Source organism: Zosterops lateralis (genome assembly GCF_965231275.1).
Source record: "Zosterops lateralis genome assembly, chromosome: 20".
In the NCBI taxonomy this organism is placed as follows: Eukaryota; Metazoa; Chordata; class Aves; order Passeriformes; family Zosteropidae; genus Zosterops; species Zosterops lateralis.
The window spans coordinates 9,563,404-9,589,809 of record NC_139780.1 but is presented as its reverse complement, the minus strand read 5'-3'; the positions used below and the strand labels follow the sequence as shown (position 1 = coordinate 9,589,809).

The following is a 26,406-nucleotide window of genomic DNA, read 5'->3' as shown; positions in this document are numbered from 1 at the left end:
GAGGCCACTGGCATTACTGTGATGTTGGTTGTTTGGGGTTTTTTTGTTGTTGTTGTTGTTTTTTTGGTTTTTTTGGTTTTTTTTAATTTTTTTTTTTAAGATTAAAGGCTGTATTTTATCAGTGAGATTTCAATTAAGCATTTTTCAGCCCTTGTGGAGGAAAGGGAGAGGTTTGATTCCTTACTAGAGAGCATCAAGCATCACCACAATCACTCTGACACATCAGTGAGAGCCAGGTGAAAAGCAGAAGAGCTTTTCCTTGATCCTGGCCCCCTGTTCGGAAGGAAACCCTAATTTTGGGGGGGATGCTCTGAGCCCCAGCAGAGACAGGGCTGTCCCATACCTGCCCCACGAGTGGTTGTGCTCACAGAGCATCCCCCAGCACAGCTCAATTCTATCCCAACCCACACCACAGGAAGAAAACAGGCAGCAAAAAAAAGGAAATCACTTCCCATTCCAAGTTATTTTTTGCAAGGGTGGAATTTAAATGAGAGACTCCAGCCAGAGCTGAGTCTGGCTCTGGGAAGTTTCCTAAAGCATCGAGAGATTTGTTACCACGATGAATTAAAGATCTTTCTGCAGTGAGCAGTGCTTAAATTTTGGCCACAGACTCCAAACCTCCCTGGGTTTGAGCACAACCCTGTCCCTGACCTCCCCTGAATTCAAACAAGGGAAGCTTCACTTCTAACCCAATTTATTTCAATCTCTCCTTGAGGATGTGACTATTTTACCTTATCTGGAAGATTTTTTTCCCCCCTTCCCTTTCCTTCCCGAGCTCCAGAGGTAAAATTTACTGCCACAGCAATGCTGAACAGCTCCTGCTCTGCATGATGAAAACAGGCTACAGAAAATTAATCTACTGGCTACTTAATTTGTAAAGCTGCTTTAAAAGGTCAGGTCCCCAGTTCATAAAAACCAGCACTGAGAACAGATCCCAGCGATTACAGGAAACAAGGCTCTGGATATTTATATAAATTAATGCTCAGGGAGGATAACAAGATAACAGGACCCTCTAATTGAACACCCACATCCCATTCCTGGCAGCTCCTAATGTTCATTTATTACAGTAACACATCAGGGGTGCACCCAAAGCTGGCACCTGGGGCTAGAGGAGGGTTTAGAAATCCTCCCAAAAACCTCCTGGATGCTTTGACTGAACAGTTTCCAGATCTGGCTTCATATTTCTGTCAAGGCAAGTCCTCCTTTCTGAGCCAGGCTGACAGGCTAAACACACACAAGCAGAAAAATATTTTTATATTGGTTATCCTTTTTTTCCCCCTCTGCTAAAAAGAAGGAAGAACATTATTTTGTATTTTGGGAGGGGAGAAGGGTGTATATTTTTTTTCAAACTAGGCTTTGGTAGATTATTTAATGGGAAGTTGCATGTGGGCATTAATCACAAGCACCAAGACTTGTTCAATTCTGCACTGATTTAAACTCAGTTAAGCAGGAAAACTCCACTGGAAAATCTCCCTGTGAGACAGTGGGGAAATCCAGGGAGCCAACCCTGCTCCCCTCCATTCCTGCATTGATTTGGGCCCTGTCAGACCCAGCCATTTCCCCAGGACATCATTTGCTGTGGCACAACCTGCTCCAGCTCAAGGGGGATGGAACTGGATGAGCACCCAGGCCCCTTCCAACCCAAACCAGTCTGCGGTTCCATGGAACAGGAATTTCACCAGGTGTTCAGCAGCCAGACAGGAGCAGCTCCACCAGACAGTGCACCAGCAAAGCTGACTGGTAATTGGAATATCTCAAATAAACTCTTAAACCAGGGAAATTGCATTTGCAGAGCGTTAGGGAAGGTTGGGTTGCCTTTGCTGCACCGGGCTAATTAATTTGGTACAATTTGAGGATGCAGAGAAGGCCCCAGGGACATGTTGGGCTGGACCATTAATGCTGTATTTCAGCCAGAGGGGTGAAGAGGGAAACTGGCAGCAGCATCTGATTCCTTCTCAGCTGCTCCACTCCATCTCCTTCCAAAGCCACCCACTCTGCTGGAGCGGGCTGAGAACTGTCTGGACAGGAAAGGACAATATTTGGAGCTTAATGGGAGAGGATCAATAAGTCTAAACAGGCAGCAGCCCTAAAAAAGCTCACTGACCCACGAATGAAAGTGACTTTATTGACACAGTTAAGACAGCATCAACACCCAGTCAAACTCAGACTCTTCATTTCCCCTTTTTTTTTTTGTTTTTTTTTGGCAGCATCCCTGCTTTAATTTCCTAAGTACCACCCAACTGAAGTTAATTTTTAGTACAGCTGCATGTATGACTTCCTTCTGCTTTAAATTACCCCTTCTCTTAGCAACTGCCTCCACCAACACATACACACACAGGGTGTACAAATTTTTTAAGCCCAGAATTGAGGTGTGAGAACAAGCACGAAGGTTTTTTTTGTCAGGAGTTGTTCAAAAGCCTGGCTCAAGGAGCCAGCACGATGCATTTAAAAAGCCATCCAGCAAACATTAAGGCAGGTCTGGCTCCTGTGGAAATGGCTGTGGCAAACATTAGGCTGAGCTGTTAAGGGAATAAATTGTTCCTCTGCATAATGCGCCGGGGAGAGCACGCAAAGAGGGAAAATGAAGGCTCCACAGTATTTTTACAGGGCTATAAACAGCCAGGGAAATAAAACATCTCTCCTAAGGTGCAGCTTCCAATGCAAAGAAGCTCTTATTCAAAGCAGGGCTGCCTCCAGCTCCGTGGGGGAAAGGCTCTCCAGCTGCTGAGTGCCTCCGGGAGGGGAGCAAAAATAACATGTCATGTAAAGTCATCGTGACCCGTCACTTGTGCTCACACTCCGGAGCACACAGAGGCTTTTCCTGCAGCACGCTGCACCAGGAGCAGCATTTCCTGCTGGAATTCCCACTGCCAGGGCTGGAGCAGTGACCAACATCTGTGTGATGGAGCTGGGGCAGAGGGCTCAGGACCCGGGAGGGGGTGAGGGAGACAACACAGCACAGCCTCCCGTGCTGGGGATGGGCATTGGAGCCTTCCAGGGAGCAAAGCCTTTCCAGCTCTGGGGTTGGAACATGAAGGCACAGGCAGAGCACCTCGGGCCAGCCTGGGGAGGCTCTTCCCACATCACTGAGTGTGTGCTGGGGGCCCAGACAGAGCCCTCTGTGAGCCTGCACACCCCAGGCTGTGCTCACACCTCTGGTCCATCATTCCCCAGCTCAGCAGGAGGGACCAAAGGGATTTCATGGAGGTTCCAGTCCTCCTCCACACCCCAATACCTTCTTCCATCCCCTCCTTCCATCCCAGGAAACTTTCCTCACGTTGCACTGAATAACCCAAGGAACATCCAGTAAAAGTGATGCAACTATCTGAAATGTAACTGCAGCTCCAGGTTTGGTTTCCAGCCCTGTCAGCTCTCCCCTGGTATGGAGCTGCTGGTCTCACTCAGACACTCAACTTTTGAACTTTTGTCCCTCCTCCAGCACATGGAGCTCCCGAGCTGCTCCGTGCCCAGCCAGAGTCTGCTCAGCCACAGCTCTGACTCCTCAGGGAAGGGCTCCAGAGTTACACAATCAGCAGGATGGAATCCTCCCTCCCCACCTCCCACAGGCAGATCCCACAACCTGAGAGCAGCACTCCGAGCTCCCAGGAGAGCAGCAGAGGTGCCCTGGCTCAGATCCAGGCAGGAGGGACAGTCACAGCACCCCAGATTTCCTGCTTCACCTTGGACCACTCCACCCCTGACCCAGCCCATTTCCTCCATGAGCTCCAGGGTCTCACACCAGACCAGTGTGACCCCCAAACCCTTTGGAGGGCTGGGAAATCCAGCTCAGCTCCCTCCCAGCAGCCAGAACCTCCTTCCCCAGCCTCTCTCCAGGCTGGGAGGTTTGGGACTGTCCACTGGAAACCTGGAGAAGGAAATCCATGGAATGCTGTGGGGGACACAGCAGTGGGACTGTCCCAAGCTTCCTGGAGCTGGAAAAGGATCCATGTCCTAAGGCTGGGGCTCAGCACCATCCCAGGAGGAGGAGGAGGAGAAGGATGATGAGGAGAAGGATGAGGAGGAGGAGGAGAGGAAGAGCTCACACTACTGTCCCCTTCCTGCAGCCCCACACAAACAGGGACAGTAACAACCCAGCTCTAACCCAGCAGCTGAGTCCTTCTGACAAAAAGCAAACACTTGATTACAAAACCCAGCCCAGCTGTCTCTCCCCAAGGCCCAGGAGGGCAGAGGGACAACAAACCACTCTGCCCCAAGGTTCTCCTCAGGCAGGAGGAGATCTGGGTGCTCTGCATTCCCAAATTATCTGGATAACCTTTGCCCAGGAGCAGGGCCTGTGTTTGCAAAGGGCCTGGTACCAAGTGGAGCTTGGACCCAGGAATCCATGAGTGACACAAAAATAACCCAAAAAGTAATGCAAATAACCCAAAGTAACACAAATAGCAACAGTGGCTTTCTGGAGCGTTCACATCCACTGCTAAAGGAGATTCCTGAAGAACCAGGGTGTGGGAGCAGCCCACAGCACCCTCTTCACACCTTGCATCTTACAGGTGCCTTAAACCCACAGAACTTTAAATCCAACAGATGTTTGGGGTTTTTTTCCCCAAAGACAGCAGGATGTTTCCCAAAACCACCCAGGGACAGCACGAGGAGCCCCGGGCTGGGCTCCTCCATCCCCGTTATCGTGGGGCTGCAGGGAGCACCACGGGAGGATGGCAGAGCTCAGGAGAGCAGGGTGGGACAGGCTGGAAAATCCATTGCAGCCAAACAGACCCTGGAAATGTCAAACCCCAAAGAGCTGAGCCAGCTCTGGGTGGGATGAGCAGCCAGAGCCAGGAGGATTTTTTATCCAATTCCTGAGTGAAACCCTCAGTGGGTGGAGGGAGGAGAGATCCTCAAACGTGCCAAAGACAAACCCAAGCAGTTATTAAGGCACCTCGAGCACAGACAAGTTAAACATCTCTTTTTGTGTGGGAGCAGCTCCTCCCGCCTCAGCAGCAGCAGAGGCAGGTAATGACAGCCCTGCTCAGGTGAATAACGGGTTTCTATGGAGCCAGAAGCCTCCTGACACCGTGCCTGTGTCACACAGCATCCTCACACCCTGACACTGTTATTAAAAGAGCTGTCTCTCAAAAAAACCCTCTAAATCAGAGGGAAAAAAAACCCATAGCAAAACCAGATTTTTTTCTGAGTCTGCTCAGAAAAATACAGATTTTCCTGTGAAAAAACCCTGCAAAAGTTGGGGGCTACAGGGGGTTATTCCTTCCTTTTTATTCCTTCCTAAGGAATAAAAAATAAAAATTATTTATTTATTCCTTCCTAAGGAATAAATAAATAAAAGGTTATTCCTTATTCCTTATTCCTCCCTTTTTATTCCTTCCTACAGGTTATTCCTTATTCCTCCCTTTTTATTCCTTCCTACAGTTTATTCCTTATTCCTCCCTTTTTATTCCTTCCTACAGGTTATTCCTTCCCTCTGCCCCAGCTCAGGGGGTTCAGCATCCATGCACAGACAGCCCCACCTGTGGCAAGTTCCTCTCTGCCCCTCTGGATTTCTGAGGCTGCTTTCCACCCCCTGAAGTTTTACCCTCACTCCTTCCATTCCCATCCAGTTAAATCAGGTGTTTAAGATCATTTTTTGTCCCCACATAAAGCAGATAATTCCATTATCTCACTTCTTGCTGATGGAGCCCAAAGCTGAACATGGGTTGGCTTCAGTTTATTTTTATTTTTTTGTTGTTGTTGTTATTTTCCAAGGAAGGGAATCCAGAACCTCACCAATCATCGTTCTGGGTTTATAAATTTTAAACCCTGGGCTGTGAGGCTTCAGAGAACACTTCAGTCACCTTCTCCTGCGTTTCCCCAAAGCAAGGAAAGCAAAGTTTGTCTGCCTTCCCTCAAGGAAAAATTAAACTGACACATCACAGGACTCCAACAAAAACACCAGGGGAAGGAAGAGTCACAGAAATATTTCACCTCAGTTAAATATTGGGTCAGACACCTGCTCAGGGGATGCTGATCCCTGAGGGTGATGAAGGATGGAGAGGGACCAGCACAGGGAGCACATCCTGGAAGTGCCAACACAAACCTGCAGCTCCTGCTGAGCCAAAGTGCAGGAAAAAAGGGATTTTCAGGAGCACAATGTGTAGGGATGCCACCCACTGGACCAGGTGGCCGAGAAAACAGAGTTATTCACAGAGATATTAAATATTCCCCCACACACAGCCAGCCCAGCCCAGGCTCATCTGGCAGACTGAGCCTTCCAAAAGGACCTGAAGTCAACAAAAAAGTGCTCCTGGCTTTGGGTGAAATGACAAAACAAAGGAGCCTCAAATCCCATCAGAGTCCCCCAGCCCAGCCCTGTCCTTCCCCACTGCACAGGAACAGATTCTGCCCACGCTGCCAAAATCACCAGCAACTATGAAAACGCAATGAGGCTTCATCTCCCATCAATAAATTCATCTATTTCTCTATAGAGGCTCTCCCCCACCCTGGCAGCTGTATGCTAATTCCCCCTCAGCACTGCATTATTATCACTTGGAACAGATGTTGCAGCCACTCTAAAATCTGGAGGTTACAAAAACTATTAACCTAAGCTGGGCTGAGCTTGGGAGGGGGTGAGGAGGAGGAGGAGGGACAGCTCAGCCCTGTCCTTCTGCCACTGGTCCCAGCCAGGCTTTGCTCTCCCTGCTCCACCCACAGCAACGCTGAGATCCCAAACTAATCGACAAAAAAAACTCCCCCAAATCTTATAAACCAAATTTAAAGAGATCAAGGGAGATGCTGTGATTTACTTGCTCTGAAAACTCAGGGAAATTAGCTACAAGATCCCCCATGGGTTTTCAACTGAGCACAAATCAGCTATTTGGAGTTTGATTTTTTGGTTTTTTGAGGGTTTTTTGGAGGTGTCTTTGATGGGGTGTGTGTGCAAACAAAGTCATTCCAAGCCCAGATAAATCCAACTGTGAAAGGTTTAGCATTCCCCACGGAGTTGCTCTCTCCAGAGCAGCCCAGTGTGGCTCCTGGAGTAATTAATGCCAGAATCTATTTATGACCTTTGAATAAATTGTTCTTTTCTGAAGGGAAAGCTGTTAAACACGTTAGCAAATATAATTAAGAAGGGAGGGGGCGGGGGGGGGGATGGTGGTTGGATGACAAAAATCTGGAATTAAATCTCTCCTAATTAGAAATGCTTCTTGCAACAACCTGGCCAAAACCCCACTCTGAGGCAGATACTGTAGCTTCATTAAAGCCTCCTCATTACCCTTCCCCAGATAACCCAGCTGTCAATAGGAGGAAAATTCACTTCTAACCTTGGTCACCTCTAAGAAAATTTTATATATATATATATATATATTTTAGGTGTTCTCCATGTAGGGAGAGCTTGGGGACATGCACCTGAACACGCTGAGGGTGGAAAATGCAGCCAGGGAGAAGCAAAAGGTTTGTGTGGCCTCTCCCCCTGTGGCCAAAGGAACAGGTTTGGCTGCTCAGGGTGTCTGACCACGTTTTCTGCACCTCAGGTGAAGCTCCCACCAGTGGGACACAGATTGCATCATCCAAGGGGCCAAAGCTGCAGGGAGTGGCAGCAGTGAAAGGTGGGAAAACCCTTGGAAGTGTCTTGGCTCCATCAGTGTGAACATCCCAACCCCTGGAGAGCCCAAAAGTGATGGATGAGGAAAGGGTTAAAGGGAGGCAGCAAATCTGTGGTGCCACCCAGGAGCCTCAAAGAACCTAAAACTAAACCTGGAGACACACTCAGGGGTGATTCACACCTGGCAAGATCCCGGGTTAAACTTTTCATTATTTCAGAAAGCCCTTCAAAAACTCGATTTTTCTGCAGAAATATTTGTGCTCAAGCCACGCTCACTCCTCGACCCCCAGTGGGTCCCACAAACAAAGGCTGGGAGATGCTCAGGGAACCAGCCAAGGGGAGGGAGGCACAGGAGGGGCAGGAACACCTCCCTGGGAACATCCACACCAGCCTGGACAGCTCAGCAAACCTCACACTCCATGTCCTGCAACTTCACCCTGAAAAATTCACCTTTTTACAGGCAGCCCCACACTCCCAACCTTCCTCCTGGGATGGTTCCTGCTGGGCTGGATCCGTGCCCTCAATCCGTTGACAATACAAAGTTTTTAGGTCTATTTTGCAGCTTGAAAACTTCAGTTTTTTTCTACAAGACACTCCCCAATCTCCTTGGGAGCAGCCACCCAGCTGGTCCTGAAAGCATCACCCCAGAGCTGGGAGCTGCCACAGCACCCCAACAATGCTCTGTCCCCAAAATCCAGAGCTCTGCCACCATCTGGGCTCTGCCATTCACACCCTGCAGATGGAGCATCACCCAAGGGTGCCCCAGGGCCACCCTGTGCTGAACAGCTGCTGCTCCAGCAGCAATTCCAGGAAAACAGCCCCCAAACCCTGCAGCAGCAGCAGCAGGAAAATAAAGATATAGAGGCTGATCTATAAAGGGAGGGGGGAAAAAAAAGTCATAAACTCCTCTGCTGGGTTTATTAGGAAATTTTCTGGTTTATTTTCTGTTTAAAGCCTCAACTCTCCCACAGCTATGGGAGGAAAAGTCTCTTTTTTTTTCTTTTTTTTTTTTTTTTTTTTTTTTTTCTGTCTTCTCCCCTCTCCAAGGCTCACCAGTGATTTTCTTGGAAGATCAGATCACTCACATGAGAAAGTGCTTCCCATAAACACAAAGGGGCTGGATGTGCACACAAGGCTGTCCCAGTGCTGTGCACATTTCCTGTCCTGGGGCCATGCCACTCAGCCTGGGATTTCCAGCCTTTAACACGCTCCAGCTCTTAAAGAAATAACAACTTGATTTCCATATAAATACATTTATATATTTCACACCTCTATCTCTAGCCTGTATTTTATAGATAAAACATATTTATCCCATCACAGATCTGTCTCCCATTCTCTCTGTTTCTGCCACAAAGCCCAACCTCCCTCTGCTTTAGGAAAAAACCTTTATCCTGCATGAACCTGAGTGCTCTGAGAGAATTCCAAGTCCTGACAAACCCAGAGGAGACAAAAAAAACTCATCCTGGGAAACAAAACCAGCAAAAACGTCTCTGTGCTGGGCAAGGGCACAGGGACAGATACAGGACACAGGGACAGATAGAAGGATACAGATCCTGCCCTGGGGTTTTGCTGCAGGAGCTGCCCCAGTTTGGTCAGGGAGCACAGGGAGGGCCCTGCTCCCAGCCTGGCTCGACATTTGTTTGCTGAGTGCCCCGAGTCCCGTGGATTTCACAGATAATTCTTGTGTTTGTGGTGCTGAACACAAATCACTGCTCCTGCTCCTCCCCTTCCCCAGCCACAAACCCCCTCTGCTCCCTCCTCGGCCCCCTTCAAATACCAGATGTTCCATTTAGCTGCAAACCACCATAAAACACAACAAAAGATATGAATGCTACAAAAGAGCCAATTTACTTCCCCCCCTCCATCAGCGTTGAGGCAAATGCTGGAGGAGAAAAAGCAAATTTTCTCTATGGGAACCTTTTAACCTTCCCCCTCTCCCCGTTTACCAAATCCTGGTGGTTTGGGGGCCAAGGCAAGGGCAGGCACAGGCTCAGGGTCCCTGGTGGAGCACCAAGGGACAGCCCAGAGAGGCACAAACCACTCCCAGCACATCCAAAGGCAGCATCTCCCTGTGCCAGACCAGCCTCATCACCTGAATACTGAATTATATTTAACTACTATCATGACATATGTAAATAATTACAAGCCTGGTCTGGGAGAGGGCACTGTGTGCGAGATGGGAGATGATTTCCAGGTCCAGCAAGCCTGGAAAATCCAATCCTGAGAGGCCCAGAGGCATCAGAGGGAATAAAATCTGATTTTCTGGTGGGTCTGCACCACGGGCAACGCTACGGAGTCCATTGACTCCACGAGGAGCAAGAGTCAGGATATGAGTCAGGCTGGTGGCTTTCCAAGGAGGCAGAGGAGGCTCTTCCAGCAGAATCCTGGCTGTCCAGACAGGATGGGCCCACGGGTTACAAAACAGGAAGAGATTCCACATCAGCTCCTCAGAGACACGGGTGCTGGGCAGAGGAGGGACGAGGGGAGGCACATCCTTTGTCCTGGGGCAGGAAAGGCTGGCAGCTCTGACATCAGAGTCAAAACACTGCTGGGGGACTCCAGAAAAAGGACCCAAAAAGTGTCCAGAAAGATCCAAAGAGGTGTCCAAAAATTTGCTCTGCAGGACTTGTTAGATAAGGCTGGGAAATCTGATGTGACCTTCCTGAGAATAACATGTTTTCCCAGAGCCTCCACAGACCAGCAAACTGGTCCATCTGTTATTTTTACAATTCCTGCCACTGTGGACGGCTTTAGGTAGAGCACAAACACCCTCTGACACAGGAGGAGGGGACTCAGACAGTGCCATCACAGATATAAACCCTAAAAACCCTTCCAGCTCAGGGCACCCTTAGCCAAACCTGACTGTTAACAAGGACTACACTCCAGGGGTGGGCTAGTCCAGGATCCCAAACACTCCCAGGAGTACAAAATGTGCAGGGGAAAAAGCAAATCACAGCCACAGGAGGCTCAGCAGAGTCACAAACCCCAGGTATGAGACACCTGCAGAGCAGCACAGATAAATTCTGTGACTCCGTTTGTAACCTCCACCTGCACCAAACAGCCAGGAAGGAGAGCCCAGCCCTGCCTGTCCATCCCCTGCATATCTGGGAGGCTCCAGAGGGTGGAGGGCAGAGTTGTACATGGGGTGAAGCAGAGCCCTGAGCTGCAACCAAAGAAAACACAAAGCAGGGAGGAAAAGTCACTTTGATTAGAAGCAGACCTTTCTCCAGGAGTTTTTTCTTGAGGAGGAGATACAAAAGTGGTTTTCTTGAAGGGGAGATACAAAAGTATTTTCATCAGGGCAGAGCTTGAAGTTGTCCAAGGCAGCCTGTGATGAAGTTGCCCTGAGAAGGAAGGTCCTTCCCCTCCTGTAACAGCAGCACTGAGGTTTAGAACCAGCAGCACACAGTGGCAGGTGAACCTGGGGGGCTGCTGGGTAACACAAGAGTCACCCTGAGCCCAAATTCCACCCCTGGGGCTCCTCCTGCCAGGAGAACTGGGGGTGACACTGCAGGCTGGCAGCAGGGCCAGCACTCAGCAGCAGCCCCAGGGCTGTGGGGATGCTGCAGGGACAGCTGGGCAGACAGATGGACTCAGCAGGAGCAGGACAGGGTCACCCTGATGGGCACTGAGCAAGCCTTGGGGTGGGAGAAGAGCTCTGAGAAACTGAAAAAGCAGCCACGAGATTGTTTGGAGATCACTGGGAGTCCAAAGGAGCAAAGTGATGGTGAGAGTGGTGTGAGGAAATAAGAATCTATTTTTAAAAAAATGCTGCACAGCTCAAAGAGATGGATCCATGCTTTAAGAATCAAAGAAGAGTCTTCATTCCCCAAGCTCATTGCATTTACCATCCTCCATCACCCCTCCATGAGTCCTCTCCAGCCCAACACAGGCACCTCAGAGCCCTGCACCCCAAATCAATGGGATCCTCATCCTCCCAGCCCAGCTCTGTCCCAGAAAGCCCCAGCCCAGGCTGTTGGGATTTTTGGGATGAGCACATTCGATCCATTTCCCAGCACAGCTTGGGGGGAGTCAAGTGGAGAAGGGAAGCAGCTCCAATGCTGGGAAGAGACTTTGTCTCTTTAAGAAACTACAAAGAAATGGATCAAAAATTTGCCCTCGGGTCAGTCTGAAGCAACATTTCTGTCCCGGGCCAAAAATCAGGTCCCTTCTGGCTCCAGATGAGCTGAAGGAAAAGGGTCTGGGGGCTCCCACAGCTCGGGGTGGTGGCTCCCATCCCACCGAGGTGGGGCTGATCCCACCCCACACAACCCACCCCGAATTCCCTGATTTCCCTAATTCCACCCAACTGCTCCTGCTCAGATCCAGAGACAAAAAAACCTCCCTGCTGCTCCCTGGGGTGACCCAGCCCCGCCACAGCACCCCGGATCACCCTCGGGCAGGATGGACCAGCCAAGAATTTTTTACAGCTCATCAGCACCAAGTCTAGTCCCAGCTTGAAAAATGACCAATTTTTCCTTTTTTTTTTTTTTTTTTTTTTTTTTTTTTTTTTGGTTTTTTGTTTTTTTGGTTTTTTGGGGTTTTTTTGGGTTTTTTTGGGTTTTTTTGGGTTTTTTTGGGGTTTTTTGGGGTTTTTTTGTTTTTTTGGCTTTGTGTTTTTAAAGGCATCTATTCATTTCAGAGCCCGTTGCTGGTAGGTGTTTAATGCAGGTATTTAGCTCTCATCCATGATTCAAGGGCAAAAAGGAAAAATAATAAAAAGTTTTCACTGCTTTTCAGGCTACTCAGCACAGCCCTCAGCATCCATCCAACACTCTCCACCTTCTCCTGCCCCACCAGAATATTTATGAGCCTCCAGCTGCAGGTTCAGTTGGAGCCTTCAACCTCAGACGGCCACGAGGAGGGTCCTGACTCTGCTGACAGAAGGTATTAGGGCTCTGCTTGGCACCCAGAGCAGGGCTGGGCAGGAAGAGTGGGAGCAGCTCCTGTTTTGCAAGGAGCTGGACACACAGAGCACCTTTTTTTCCCTTTTGTGAGGCTCAGCACATCCAAACGGGAAGTCAGTGAGACACAGTAAACAGGGATATGTAATGAGGCCATTTTTTACAGCCCTTTTTTTTTTTTTTTTTTTTGGAACAGAATTCAGTTTCAAAAAGCAGAGAATAAATAAAAAAAAAAAAAAGCCAGAGGAGCTGAGCAGGGTAAATCAGAGTGACTACACAGATCTTGCTCAAAGAACCCACCCTGATAATACTGAATTATATTTAACTACTATCATGACATATGGAAGTAATTACAAGCCTTGTAGCTGTAAAACCTTCAAAGTGACAATGTTCAAAATCCCTAAAGCTCCATGAATAATCACCTGCACCAAAACCACCCCAGCCTTGCCTCCATCCCTCCCTGGACCTGGGGGGAGGCTCCAAGCCACCTGCTGCCAGGTGTGACAGCGAAACCAGCGCCTGCCCCAGCAATAAACAGGATTTTGATGGCAAATGAAGAGAAAAAAACAACAGGCAGGGAAACATCTGACAGCTCAGTCGGGTGTGGGGCGGTGCAGCCATCAATCCTGGCAGGCACTTTGTCTGCCTGGTGCCTCCACAGGAGCAGAGCAGAGCAGTGGGCAGCCCCAGCCATCCCTCCAATTACCTTTGCTGCCTCTCACCAGCCCCCGGGGCCCCCACCAAACCTCCGGGAGCTGCAGGGAGGGCTGGGTTTCCCTCTGGGGAGATGGCAATATGCTTCAAAATAGGAATCCTTAATGGGCTGGTCATTACTGCTAACGTGGAGTCTGTGCACACATCAGGGTGTTCACTCTGTGGCTGCTTCCCTTCCAGAATCCAGGAGGTTTTGGAGCAGGGAAAAGATATTATATTATTATATTATATATTATATGTCAATATATAATTGATATATATTAATATATAATATATATAGTCTATTATGTTATATATAATATACTAGATTATCTGTAGATTATCTATATTATCTATATTATATTTTATACAATATAATAGCTATATTGTCTATATTGTCTATTATATAATAATCGATAATATAATTATATAATTTATATTATATTGTCTATATTATATATAACATTAGATAATATATTACGCATCATGCATTATCCATTATATATATATCATATATACTATATATTATATTAAATATATGATATATATGAAGATATTCAGCAGTGTCCAGTGCAGCCTCTGAGGAGGGCTGACTGCAGGGTGATGTCTGTGGGACTCTTAATGTTAAATCACATCACAACAGCTTTGTGCAGGTACCAATTCCCACCTCCCTTAACACACAGAGAGGTGCTCAGGGGTTTGGGGCAGGCTTTGGGGGGGTTGTTACTTCTTTCTCAATTAATCCATTTAATTCTCCCTCAAATTAACCCATTTTCCTTCAGCTGCACAGACTGGGAGCAGAACTGCCCTTCACAGCATCCCCACCAGGCTGAGCTCAGCCACACGGGCACCTCCAGCCTCCTGGGGCAGATTTTGATGGGCTTTTTGGTGGGGTTTTTTGGGGATCCTCATGGTTTTGGTAGCCCTGGGTGGATTTTGGTGGGCTGAACCAGCAGAGGAGGGGCAGGGATTTGGAACTCAGCAGGAAACTCCCAGATCCCCCCAGTTTTCCTGGATAATTCCTGCTCAGCTCCAACACTTGCAAAGGTGTCTGGCACAGCCGGTGCAGCCCCCCACGAGGTCTCTGCTCCTGCAGCCTTCCCTACCAACCTCCAAACACATCCAAGGCCCTGTCAGGAAGGATTAATTTTATCTAAGACAAACGCCAAAAAAATAATAAAAGAAGAAAGAAAACCTCAGAAAGCTCACAGCAGCAAATATTGACCTCACCCAAACATGCAGGTGTTTTATTGCACATATTTTTTTATGCTGAAACACCAGGGGAGAGTCATTTAATTTGTATTTGACCAGACACTTAACAGAATTAAGATTCAAACCTAATTACTGATGAAAATGCAAAACTGAGAGGTCTCCATCTCACTCACAAGAGCGGCTGGAGCACAGAGTGTCAGATGACTGGAGTTGGGAAGGGGAATGGGGAGAGGAGTGGGGCTCTGGGGCAGGGGGGACAGGGAATGCAAACCAGAGGGCTCCTGCTCTGCTCCCATTTAACAAATCCAAATGTCCTTTGGAAAATCACCCTGACTGACTCCCCCAAAAATCCAATCACAGTAACAGACATAAAATGATCAATCAGCAGCCAGGGCAATCACCCTCAGGCCACTTCCAGCTCTCCAGAAACAGCCTCTGCAGTAAAAGCAACAAGCAGAAATGAAGTTTTTTTACTCCAGGCTCATCCAAACTGGCCTCACGTCCAGCGACTCTCAGAGGAGAGCTGGGATTCAAGATTGTTTTTCCTGTTTATTTTCTTGGCCACTCTGGAAGTTCTTTGGGTCATCCCATCCTCCCAGGCACCCACCAAACACCAGATTTGGGGTCTCTGGACATGAAAATAAAGCAAACTTCAGACTGCAACCTAACAGGGTGATTTGCCTCATTTATTTAATTAAGTATCATGTATTGAACTCCTGCTGCGAGGCCAGTCTGGCCTCTCTGCTGTACAAGCACAGGGAGGCTTTGTGAGGCTGGGGAGTTTTTGGGAGGACAGGGACACCAGCCCATCTCTCCACAGCAGGAGCACCAGTCCCTGCAGCCTCCCTGTGCTGCCAAAGCTTCAACCTCACCTCCCAGGAAAAACAAATCAGCGTGGAAAGGGATTAAAAAAAAAAACCACGCAAGTGCCTGGATCTCAAAGTTCCTCCACAGAGCTGTGATTTCACCTCTGGCCTTTGAAACGCTGCTCACCCCCGGCAAAAATCTGTTTCTCATCACACACCTGCACAGCCCCAGTTAATTCAGCGGGAAAGGGGGATGACAAGCGTCGCTGGGTGTTTCAAGTCTAGCACAAGTGTCGTGTCCCCTGGCATTTTACCTGATTAATAACAACAGGAGCTCTCTAGCGAGGCAGACAGCTGGTTAGCCAGTCCAGCCAGCCAGGCAAAATGTGCATTTAGCATCAAAAACCACCTCTGAAATTCCTGGGCGCGCTCTGCCTGGTGCATCTCTGCCCCGTGTCTGAGCACATCCCAGAGATGGATTCCTACATTATCCCGCTGGAATTTGGCCTGGAGACACTGAACTGCTCCCCCAGAGCCACAGCAGGGCTGGGGCATCCCAGGGGAGTTTGTCCCCTCTGTGCCTGGACTCAGCCCCTTCATCCCTGGGCTGCCAGTGCAGCAGAAGGTTTAACCACCTTTAACCACCCTGGGAGAAGCCAAATTCCCAAAGCCAGGGATTACCAAAAGAGCACCAAATACAAAGCATGGCTCCTGAGTGGTTTGGGTCCCATCCTGGCTGAGGCTCCCCAGAGCATCCACTCCCACTCTGGTGATGCTCTGCAGGTCCTGCAGGCTCAGCTCTGTGCTGCTCCCCTCTAATGAGCTGATTTTCAGAGAGGGCCACCAAAGCCATCCCCACCAGCCCCATCACACATCCCCTAAAGCTGTGAGAGCAGCCAGGTGGGAGAAGCACAAAGCAATTTTATTAGAGACAGCAGGGCCATAAACTCTCCCCTGCAACCAGCAAGGACAGCAGGAGCCTCCTCGCCAAACCACCCCAGGATCCTCCCCGGATCACAGATCCCACAGAACCAGAGTTTAGGTTGGAAAAGCCCTCTAAGATCAAACCCATAACACAGAAAAATCCGCCACCCAACCGCATCCCCAAGTGCCACTTCTTTAAACCCACTCTGGACTCCCCACAGCACCAAAATTAGCTTTGTAGGAGTACAGTATTTCCTTTAGAAAACCCAAAAAACCCCCAAAACACCGTGTGCCATTCTCAGCACGTTCTAGGGCAGCTCCAGCCCTGCCCATCCACAGCTCCTGCACGGCGGTTTATATTTGGAAACATCAGCCTGAGCGGAAAACAGTTTGATCAGTTCCTAGGCTGGGGAGCCAAGAGGAAATCTCCCAGCATTGTTCCAGCCCAGGAAGAGGCATCAGGACGGGTTATTTATCCCGGGCTGCTTTCACCCCAGGGCTGGGGATTCCCATTCCGGTGCTGTGCAGGATCAAGGACATCCTCACAGCAAAGTGCCCTGTGCTGTCCCCTAAAGAGGGGCTCCAAATTTGGGAGCTCCTGGGTGTGCTCAGCCACCTCAGCACACATGGTTGTGTCTTGCTGGGTGAAGGAGACAAACAGCTGGGAAAAAAAAAGAAAAAAAAAAAAAAAGAAAAAAAAACAACAAAGCATTGCCCTGGAAGGAAACTCCGGCGGAAAAAGGGAGAGGGGTTTGCTTTCACAACACAGCTCGTGTGGGCATGGGAGTTATTTATCCTTGAAGGCTTCGGGCGAAGTTAAACACAGAAAGTTTCCCTTGGATTTCACCGCTAGAACCTGTTGTTCCAAAATAAAAGGCGACACTCTGAAATGAGCTTGTCAACACATGGGGCTGCCGGCGGGCAGGGCACAACCCCCCAGTTCGGTTTGTTCCTAATCGATTTCACTTCCCGATCCCCATGCAAATACCTGCAGCTCAGCTCGCAAAAAAAAACATTTAGACCCAAAACAACCTGAGCTGATTTTACTTTTTTTTTTTTTTTTTTTTTTTTTTTTTTTTTTTTTTTTTTTTTTTTTCCCCGTTTGTTTAAGCCTCCTTCCATCAAACCAACCAGGAACTGGAAACATTTCCGAGGATGGAGTCCTTTTCAAGCACCCAAAGGCAGGATGAGAGCGGGGCAGAGGACAGGGCAGGGGGGTCGGGATGCGATTGGGGTCCCTGACATGAGCCCCCATCACCCCCCACCCCGGGGGATGCAGCACTGGGGCTGGGGCACAGCGCTGGCCTCGCTCCCTGCCCGCCACAGCACCACAAGTTCCTGTGTTTTCATAAATTTATTCATTTATTTTGCTTTCAGTCTTCCCAGCCAAAGTTTGGTCCCGGCGCCCGCTCCTCCCGCACATCCCAGACCAACCAGCGCCTCCATGAAAGCCCCGAATAATCCCATCTCCTCCTCGTAGCCTCCGTTAATTTGCTTTTGTTTCGCCAGAACTATAAACACAAGGGGGATGTTTCCCCTCCTCGCCGGGCTGTTCTCTCCCCGCCCCGCAGCCTTTCCCATGCGGCTCCCCCGGCGCTGGACCGGCGAGAAACGGGGGGATAAAGCCTGGGAGGGGCTGCCGGGCATCGGGGGGTGAAACAGAGGGTCTGACACTCACCCCATCCCCCCCAAACAGAGGGTCTGACACTCACCCATCCCCCCCAAACAGAGGGTCTGACACTCACCCCATCCCCCCCAAACAGAGGGTCTGACACTCACCCCATCCCCCCCAAACAGAGGGTCTGACACTCACCCCATCCCCCCCAAACAGAGGGTCTGACACTCACCCCATCCCCCCCAAATAGAGGGTCTCACACCCATCCCATCCCATCCCATCCCATCCCATCCCATCCCATCCCATCCCATTCCATCCCCGAGTTGTGCGGGAGCACCGGGATCCGGCTGCTCCTGGGGGTTCCCCACTCGAGCGCCCCGTCCATCCATCGCTCCCCTCCTACCTGGGACATCTGCGGCCTGAAGTTGATGTCCTTGAGGTCGATGGAGCCGGGGGAGAGGTTGTGGAGCAGCTGGCACAGCAGGACCCCGTCCCGCAGCGCCTGCGCCAGGTCGAACACCACGGCCGAGGGCCAGACCACCCGGTGGTTCGGGGGCAAAACTTTGCAGTCGATGAGCCAGCGGCCGCACTGCCGCCACTCCTCCATGGCCGCGGTGTGCAGGGTCCCCCCGGCCTTCCTCTCCCTCCTCCTCCTCCTCCTGCGGGCGCTCAGGGGCCGCGGGCAGCCGCCCCGGGGGCCGCAGCGCTCGGCGGCTCCGCGTTACCGCCCCGCTCCATCGCCGCCCGCCGGCCCCGAGAGCATCGCCCGCGCCGGGGCTGCCAGCGGAGGAGGAGGAGGAGGAGGAGGAGGAGGAGGAAGAGGAGGAGGAGGAGGAAGGAGGGCGGCGCGGAGTTTTCCGGCGGAGGGCTGCCCCTGCCCCTGCCCCCGCTGCGGCCCCACCGCCTGGGCCGGGGTTAGGCGCGCCGCATCCTCCGGGAACAAAGCGGCGGACGGACGGACGGACGGACAGGCGGACACCGCGCACGGCGGGGCCGGCCCCCGCTCCCCGCGCAGCTCCGCGGCGCTGCTGCCCTGTGGAAACTTGCGGCGCGGAGGGGACCCCACCTGCCCGGCCGAGGCGGGGACCGGCCGCGGAGGGGGCGCGTTCTCTGCCCCCGGCCCGCCCCCGGCCCGCCCCGCCGCCCCTTTGTCTGCGGGAGCCCGGGCGGGAGCGGGCGGGGGGGCTTCGCCGCGCTCTGGCTCCCAGCCCGCTTGCCTTTCCCTCTAGATTCTTCCTTCTTCCTTTTCCCCCCTCCCTTTTTTAATTTTCCCCGGGTTTCTTTTGTTTATTATTATTTTTCATTATTATTATTATTATTATTATTATTATTATTATTATTTCTTTTCCCCCCCCCTCCCTTGTCCTATCCCTCGCTCCCTCCCTCTGGCTGTTCCGGGAGAGCCGCCCGGAGCCCCGGTGCCGCCTGTCTGTCCTCACCGCCGCGTTTCGCGGGGTCCCCCGGTGTCCCCCGTGTCCCCAGCCCGCGGGCAGCGGCGGGAGCGGTGCCGGGGCCGCACACACACACACACACACACACACACACACACACACACAGAGCCCGCTTTGTCTGAGCGCCGTCATCCCGTGTTTGGGCTGCAAACACCGCGCGGGGATGTTTAACCCAAACAAGCCATCGTGTTCCGTGACTTTCCAACGGGAGGACGACTCCTATAATTAATTACCAGTGTATTTATTAAAAAAAACCCTTTCGACTCTCAGGCATTAACTCCTTTGGCAGCAAACTCTTGAAAAAAAAAAAATCTCTAATTTTCACCGGTGGCTTCCTTCCAAATCAGCGCGGCTTAGAACGGCCTCTTTTCAAATCTGTTCTGAGTTTTCTTCCGAGATCCTCTCCCCAGAGTTTGCCGATTAATTTCCAGCCCGGCTTTCCAGATAGCCAAAACCGGAAGCCGGGGCTGGGACGAAGGGAAGCTATTAACCTGCATGTCAAACAAATGCAACACTAATCTCTTCCAAATGGAGCCGAGCGGAGATAAAGGAGAAAGAGCCACTCTACAGCCATGAGCCTTCATTTTCAATCTGGGGAGGAAGGATCTCTGAAGAAGAACGGAAAACAAATGTTTAGTATTCCAAGGAAAGTTTGGGGGTTTTTTTGAGTAGGAATTGTTTCATCTGGAGGCGCTGGCTGTGCCCCTGGGCCAGGGCAGGGCTTGAACAGCAAGAACCGAGAGGGAGCAGCATCCACACGCTCCAGAGCTGCGCCCTGCCCTGGGAGAATTCACATCCCAGCCCACACTCCCCATACCCCGAGGAGGTGCTTTCTCACTATGATTTTCTTGATCTTTTAGTTCTTCTCCGAGCGTTTCTGCCCTCCAAGAGCAGCCATGGGCAGGGATCAGGAGGCCACTGAAGGCAGTGGAGAGGTGCCAGGGATAATTTGGGTTGGCTGCCGTGTGAGGTCAGGTCTGTAGGTAGATGGCAACAGAGGAGTTTATTATTTGTGCATAATTAAAGCTGCGAGCCGCAGCCTGGCTTTTTTTACCGAGTAATAAAAAGCGTTCTTGGCCCCTGGACACCTTGAACAGCCCCTGCAGCTGCAGAGCCAAGCTCTGCGTGGGAGGTGTTGGAGCGAGTCCTCTCCTCGCCCACCTCTGCACAACCCCAGGGGCTGATGGCACAGGCGTTTCTGAGAGCAGGGAAAAGAAAAACTACCAAAACCTGTGCGGCCAGGCTCGGGAAAGAGCTGGAATCCAGCACACCCCGGTGAGCCGTGAGCTCCGGGTTGTACAGTCTGTCCTGCAAGACGATGGGGTGGAGAGGACCTAAAGCTAAAAAGGAGCTTGAATAAATTCAGGAGGTTGGATTTTGTGCTGGGGCTGGTGCTCCCCTCTCCTGCCCCTTGGCACTGCTGGGAATGCCAGCCAGGGAATGCCAGGCACCCCGGGAATGCCAGGGAATTCCAGCCGGGCAGGGCACAGAGGCTGCTGACACCACCCTCTGCTGGGGACAGTGAGTGTGGAGCTTCTCTCCGCTCCCAGACTTCTCCCCGCGCGCTTTTGTTCCGAGAGAAGCCCGAGAGGTGCCTGGATGCACCGGGGAGATGCTGCCGGAGGGAACTTTGTGCTTTTCCACCCCAAAATGTCTCAGTGTGTACAGGCAAGGAGCCGGGCAGGCAGCGCCCACAGCTGAGGGGGTGCGAGGGGGACCCGGCTGGTGAATTTGAGAACATCACAGAACTGGCTGGGGACATCCCAGTCCTGCCTGGAACAGGCAAAATGAGTGGGAGGAGGGGAGGAGGGAAAGAAAGAAGGAAGGAAGGCAATTAAATGCACTAACATGTATGAGGACACCATACCTTACAAATCTACCCCAAAATACCTGGGACGTGGCCACCTTTCCAGGAAAGGGGCATTTTCTGCAAAGTTTGGTGTCACTCCAGGGTTCTCTGCGTGCAGAGAAGCAGCCTCAGTGCAGCCCCTCTGCAAACATCCCTTTAACACCAGAGCCACCCCGCCAGGAAATCCTCTTTTCCCGGCCAGGCGGTGTCTGTGGATTGCCATTGCCACCTTCTGGATCCATCCAGGCGTGCAGCAGAGCCGGTCCCGGGGCCGTGCTGCTGCCAAGGGCCGTGTCTCCAGCCGGGCCAGGGTCCCCAGGGCAGGACCTGCTGGCAGGGCAGCTGTCACACAGCCCGACCTGCCATTTGCAGCGCGCCCTGAGATGTTGCGATCTCCTCTCACCGACTATTTTAGGAAAGCTCTGCAAGCCCCAGCTCAGCAAGGGGGAAATCACAGGGCCCCCAAAGCGTTCAGCTGCTGGGTACAGACCAAAATCCTCTGTCTGGCTCATCCCACAGCTGATCTACCTGCCCAGACAAGGTGCTGCAGTCTGTGCAATTCTCCTCCTGCTGAGGGCCCTGCCAGCACAGCTCGTGTCCCTGCCCTCTCTGCAGGAGCTGCCCGTGGAGGTGACTGAAAGGACAGGAAAATGAAGCTGGCACTGCTCCATGTGAGGCAGAAGGGGTGAACTGGATCCTCCTCTTGTCCTGGAGCAGCAGGAGCACTCAGCCATGCCTGCTCCTTGTTTAGCCTGATATAGGAGCATCTGTGGACAGCAGGGACAAGGAACTCTGCAGACCTGAGATATTCTAGAATATGTGGGTTTATTGCAAGGGTCGTGGGTAGAAAGGGCCTGGCCTTCAGCCACCAGCCTGGGCTGGAGGGAAGTCCCAAAGAGAGAGGGAGAAAGAGCAAGAGAGTAAGAGCTGAGAAGAGGGGAGCAGGGTCAGAGTGCAGGGGGAAGAGAGCAGAGGTGAGAGCAGGGAAAAGAGAGGAGCTGAGAGTAGGGGGAAGAGAGCAAACAAAAGAAGAGCTAAGAGTAGGGGAAAGAGAGCTCAGGAGGGAGAGAGCAAGAGCAAGAGAAGAGAGCCAGAGAGAGAGAGAGTGAGTGAGGAGAGTGAGGTCCTTGTTACAATCCATTCTATCTCCTTTTGTGATGAATATTCTAATTTACAGTGACCAACCAATACAAGACACAAAATCCTATAGAATCTACACACAGCCTGTAAGAACTACTAATTACCATGTGTTATATTTTAAACTCTAAAAACTACTCTTTAGACTTTTCTGTTTTGCTACATTGACCTTTGGGTCCCTCAGCCAGCAGAAGGGTCTTGTTCAATCAAAAGGGATCCTCCTTCAGCTGCCCAGGCTGTTGTCTTCAGGTTATAGAGTGACTAAGGCTCGGGATCCTACAACTCAAAGTGAGCTTCCATTTCTATTTCAATTACAGGTTTCATATTTTCAGAATCTTTAGCTAAGCAATCATATTTATAAGGTTTTCCTGATTCATCTTCCCCAACAGCCTGAGCGTGAACTCCCCTGGTGGAGGATTCTGAGCCCAGGCACTAAGCAGGTGGAGCTGGCACTGCCCTGGGCATTTCTCAGTGGAAGAGTCTCATTTTGGGACACCCCAGCTGTGCTGAATACCAGTTAACTCCTAACCAGTTAACAGCTCCCAAGGCTGCTGGATCACCCTCACTAACTCAGCATCCTCCCCAACAGGTTTCCCATCAAAATCAGGCAGACCTGGAGTGTTCACAGTGCCAGGAGCTGGGCAAGGGGAAAAGTTCCCAGCCCAGCCCCTCACTGCAGCCACGGCACAGCAGAGGCAGCTCAGGGACAGCCAAGTGTTGGAGTCCAGAACATCCCCTTGGATGACCTGGGACCTGGGAAAGAGAATTTGAGCCCTGGACAGGGGGTGTGGAACTGGTCCAGGGGGTTGGAGACCTTGGCACAGCCCAGGAAGACACTGAGTTTGATCTCAGCCCATGGGAGAAACTTCCAGCACAAGGAGAGGAATTGCAAATCACCAGGATGTGAAAATAGTAGTTAAGCACAGTAGAACATGCAAAATTCAGTAGTTTTAGGATTCTTAGAATAGAGGTAAATGGGGGACAAGATGGTGGAATTTGGGTGGTACCTCGTGTCCCTCTCCTTCTTCCTCGTCCTCCATCTCCTGGGGTGGTGATGGCACAAGGCAGTGAGAGTGGGTTGGGTCAAAGCAGAAGTGACCCTCTTAGTGTAAGCACTGGGCATTGGTACAAAATAGTAAATAACCTACACATAGCCATCTGTATAAATGTAAGGTGACGTCCCATCGGTGGGCAGTCGCCTCGTGTCCCAGCCGCTGTCCGGACCTCGGCTGGGAGTGGAGAAAAACTCTGTGATATCAAATAATAAACAACTCAAGAAACCGGAAAACAAGGCCTTGAAGACTCCGCTTCTTTGTACCAACGCGACTCGGGGCTTTTAGAGGGCAAGGACTTTAAACAACTTGAATCTCGGGTGAGAAAACCAACTGAGAGCCAAGCAGAGATTTCCTTGGAGGAAGGTGGAGAGGGACAAACCATCAACTGAGCAGCACCTGGATTTCACCTCATCCCTTCCCCTGCTGCTGCCCCTGGGGTTTATTTGGGAAGGGTCCTGACTCAAGGCGCTCACAGCAATGGGTGAAGGGGAGGGCTCAGAGCAGTTGTGGCTGTTGGGGGTCGGCAGGTTCCAATCCTTCTCCTTGTCCCCTCTCAGCAGTGCACCCACCTCCCCTGACCGACTGCTGTCAGTTTGGTGATAACAGAGCCGGGAAACTCACAGACAACACCAAGAGAGCCTTAAAAAACCTGAATCTCGTCCACTAAAGGACTTTGCACTTTGTTCTGCATCTTCCAAGAGTGGCTCAGGGCTGGCTCCCCTGCACTAGCAGAAAGCAGATTAAGCAGCAGAGTCAGGATATTTCTGATAATAAACATATTCCTGCTAATAAACATTTTAAGAGTGGGATAATTTTTTTTGTTTTGTTTTGTTTTGTTTGTTTGTTTTGGTTTTTTGGTTGGTTTTTTTTTGTGGATTTTATTTGTTTGTGGATTTTTTTGGTGGGTTTTTTGGAGGGGGGGTTGGTTTTTTGGGGTTTTGTGTTTGGTTTTGGTTTTTTGGTGGGTTTTTTTGGTGGGTTTTTTTTGGGTTTTGGTTTTTTTGTTGTTGTTTGTTTTGGTGGGTTTTTTTGTTTGTTTGTGGGTTTTTTTTGGTGGGTTTTTTTTTTGGGGGGGGGTTGGAGTTTTTTGGTGGGGTTTTTTGTTTGTTTGTTTGTGGGGGTTTTTTGTGGTTTTTTGGGAGGGGTTGGTGGGCTTTTTTGGTTTTGGTGGGTTTTTTTGTGGTTTTGTTTTGTTTTGTTTTGTTTTGTTTTGTTTATTTGTTTGGTTGGTTTTTTTGTTGTTGGGATTTTTTTTTTGAGTTTTTGGTGGGGTTTTTTTTCCCCTCTTCTTTGTGTTTGGCGTGAATCCCCTGGGAAGAGGGAAGTGCAGCATGCCTTCCCTGTGAGAGAAACAAACCACAGCCCAGTTTGTGCCCGCGGAGCCCGAGCGGAACGGGGGGAGCAGCTCCGCTCGGTAAACGCAGCCGCTCCTCCCAGGGAGATTAGATGGCGCTGCCTTCACAGGAGATAAGAAGATTGAGAGCTTAAATTTAGCATCATCAGGAAAAGAATAAAGCCTGCAGCAGCTCTCTTCAAAACACGCTCCGCGCTGTGCCGGCCGGGGACAGGCGGGATGAGGAGAGGCGCCGGGGACGGGCGGGATGGGGAGAGGCGCCGGGGCACAGCGGTGACGGGCGGAGGTCGGGGAGGGGCTGCTCGGACACGCTCATTTCCCACGCGCTCCACGGGGACAGCGCCATCAGGCTGGCACCGCACCGGGGTGTCCCCTGCCTGTCCCCACCCCACGGCCGGGCGGTCCCCGGGGAGCACAGAGGGGACAAAGGGTGTCCGCAGGTCCCCAGCACACACGGGGCTGCCCCACGGGCCCCCAGCAGAAATCCCAGCCCGTGGAGAGCCCCTCTCTCAGGGACAGCGCTGGGGAGCATCCCCCAGTTCAGCCCCCAGTGCTCCCAGTACGGGCTCAGCACACGCCGGGCTGGGTGTCCCTTTACACTTAGTGTCCCTTTAAAACACTGAGTGTCCCTTTACACTGAGTGTCCCTTTACAACACCGAGTGTCCAGTGCGGGGCGACACCCGAGGGGCTCTGGCACCCACCGGGGGGGTTTCACTGCCATGTCTGGACACACAAATCCACCTTGGGGAGCCCCACTGCCATTCCCAAATCCACTCACCCCACTCGGGGCACCCCACTGCCACAGTCCAGACCCACACATCCAAAGTGGGTATCCCAGTATCATGTCCCATATCCCTGCACTCACCGTGGGGAGCCCCACTGTCATCTCCGGACCCACAAATCCACCTTGGGGTATCCCATTATCATAGTCCGGACCCACTCATCCCACTCGGGGCACCCCACTGCCATCCCTGGACCCACAAATCCACCTTGGGGTATCCCATTATCATAGTCCGGACCCACTCATCCCACTCGGGGCACCCCACTGCCATCCCTGGACCCACAAATCCACTTTGGGGTATCCTACTGCCATTCCCAGACCCACTCACCCCACTCAGGGTACCCCACTACCATAGTCCGGACCCACTCACCCCACTCGGGGCACCCCACCGCCCCCTCCCCGCACCCCCCGAGCGGTCCCATCCCCGGCCCCGCCGCTGCCGAGCCCTCCCCGGTTCCCCGGGTTCCCCGCCCCGGCCGTGGCTCCTCCCGGGCGCATCACGGCGGGCGGAGCCTCCGCCGGGCGCAGCGGGGCCGGGCCGGGCCGGGCCGGGCAGAGCAGCACGGTGGGGCCGGGGCAGCGGCCGGGGGGCGCGGGGAACCCTCGGGGGACGCTGTGGGAAGGGCCGTGCGGGGTGTGGGAGCCCCGCCGGGGGCGGGCAGGCCCGGGGGGTGCGGGGCATCCGCGGGCGGTGCCGCCGGGAGGGTCCGGGGGCGGGCGGGAGGAGGGGGCGCGGAAAGGGAGGATGGGCAGGGTGGGGAGCCCCGCTGCCAGCCCGTGCGGTGACCCCACTGTGCCCCGCAGGTGCCGGCGGGGGGTGCCGGGCCCCCCCCAGCTCGGGTACCAGCGGCAGGGCCGGGCAGCATCTTCTCCTGCATCCCTGAGCACGGGCCGGGCCGGGCAGCATCTTCTCCTGCATCCCTGAGCACGGGCCGGGCCGGGCAGCATCTCCTGCATCCCTGAGGACGGGCCGGCCACCAGCGGGGGACAGGCCGTGCACGGGCCGGGCAGCGCTCACCTCCGGGCCCTGACCTCCCCACGGCCTCGGGAATCCATCCTCCAGAGAATTCAG

The 26,406-nt window shown here is 52.0% G+C and overlaps 1 protein-coding gene across 1 annotated transcript in view; it reads right to left on the bottom strand.

Moving 5' to 3' along the window:
• VAV2 (vav guanine nucleotide exchange factor 2) overlaps positions 1-18,367 on the bottom strand; it is a 133,490-nt gene extending 115,123 nt beyond the window's left edge. Inside the window, exon 1 of the mRNA XM_083875701.1 lies at positions 18,110-18,367. Coding sequence (XP_083731827.1) covers positions 18,110-18,313 — 204 coding nt within the window. The 5' untranslated portion in view covers positions 18,314-18,367. The remainder of the gene's footprint in view (positions 1-18,109) is intronic.
• Positions 18,368-26,406: the final 8,039 nt, after the last annotated feature.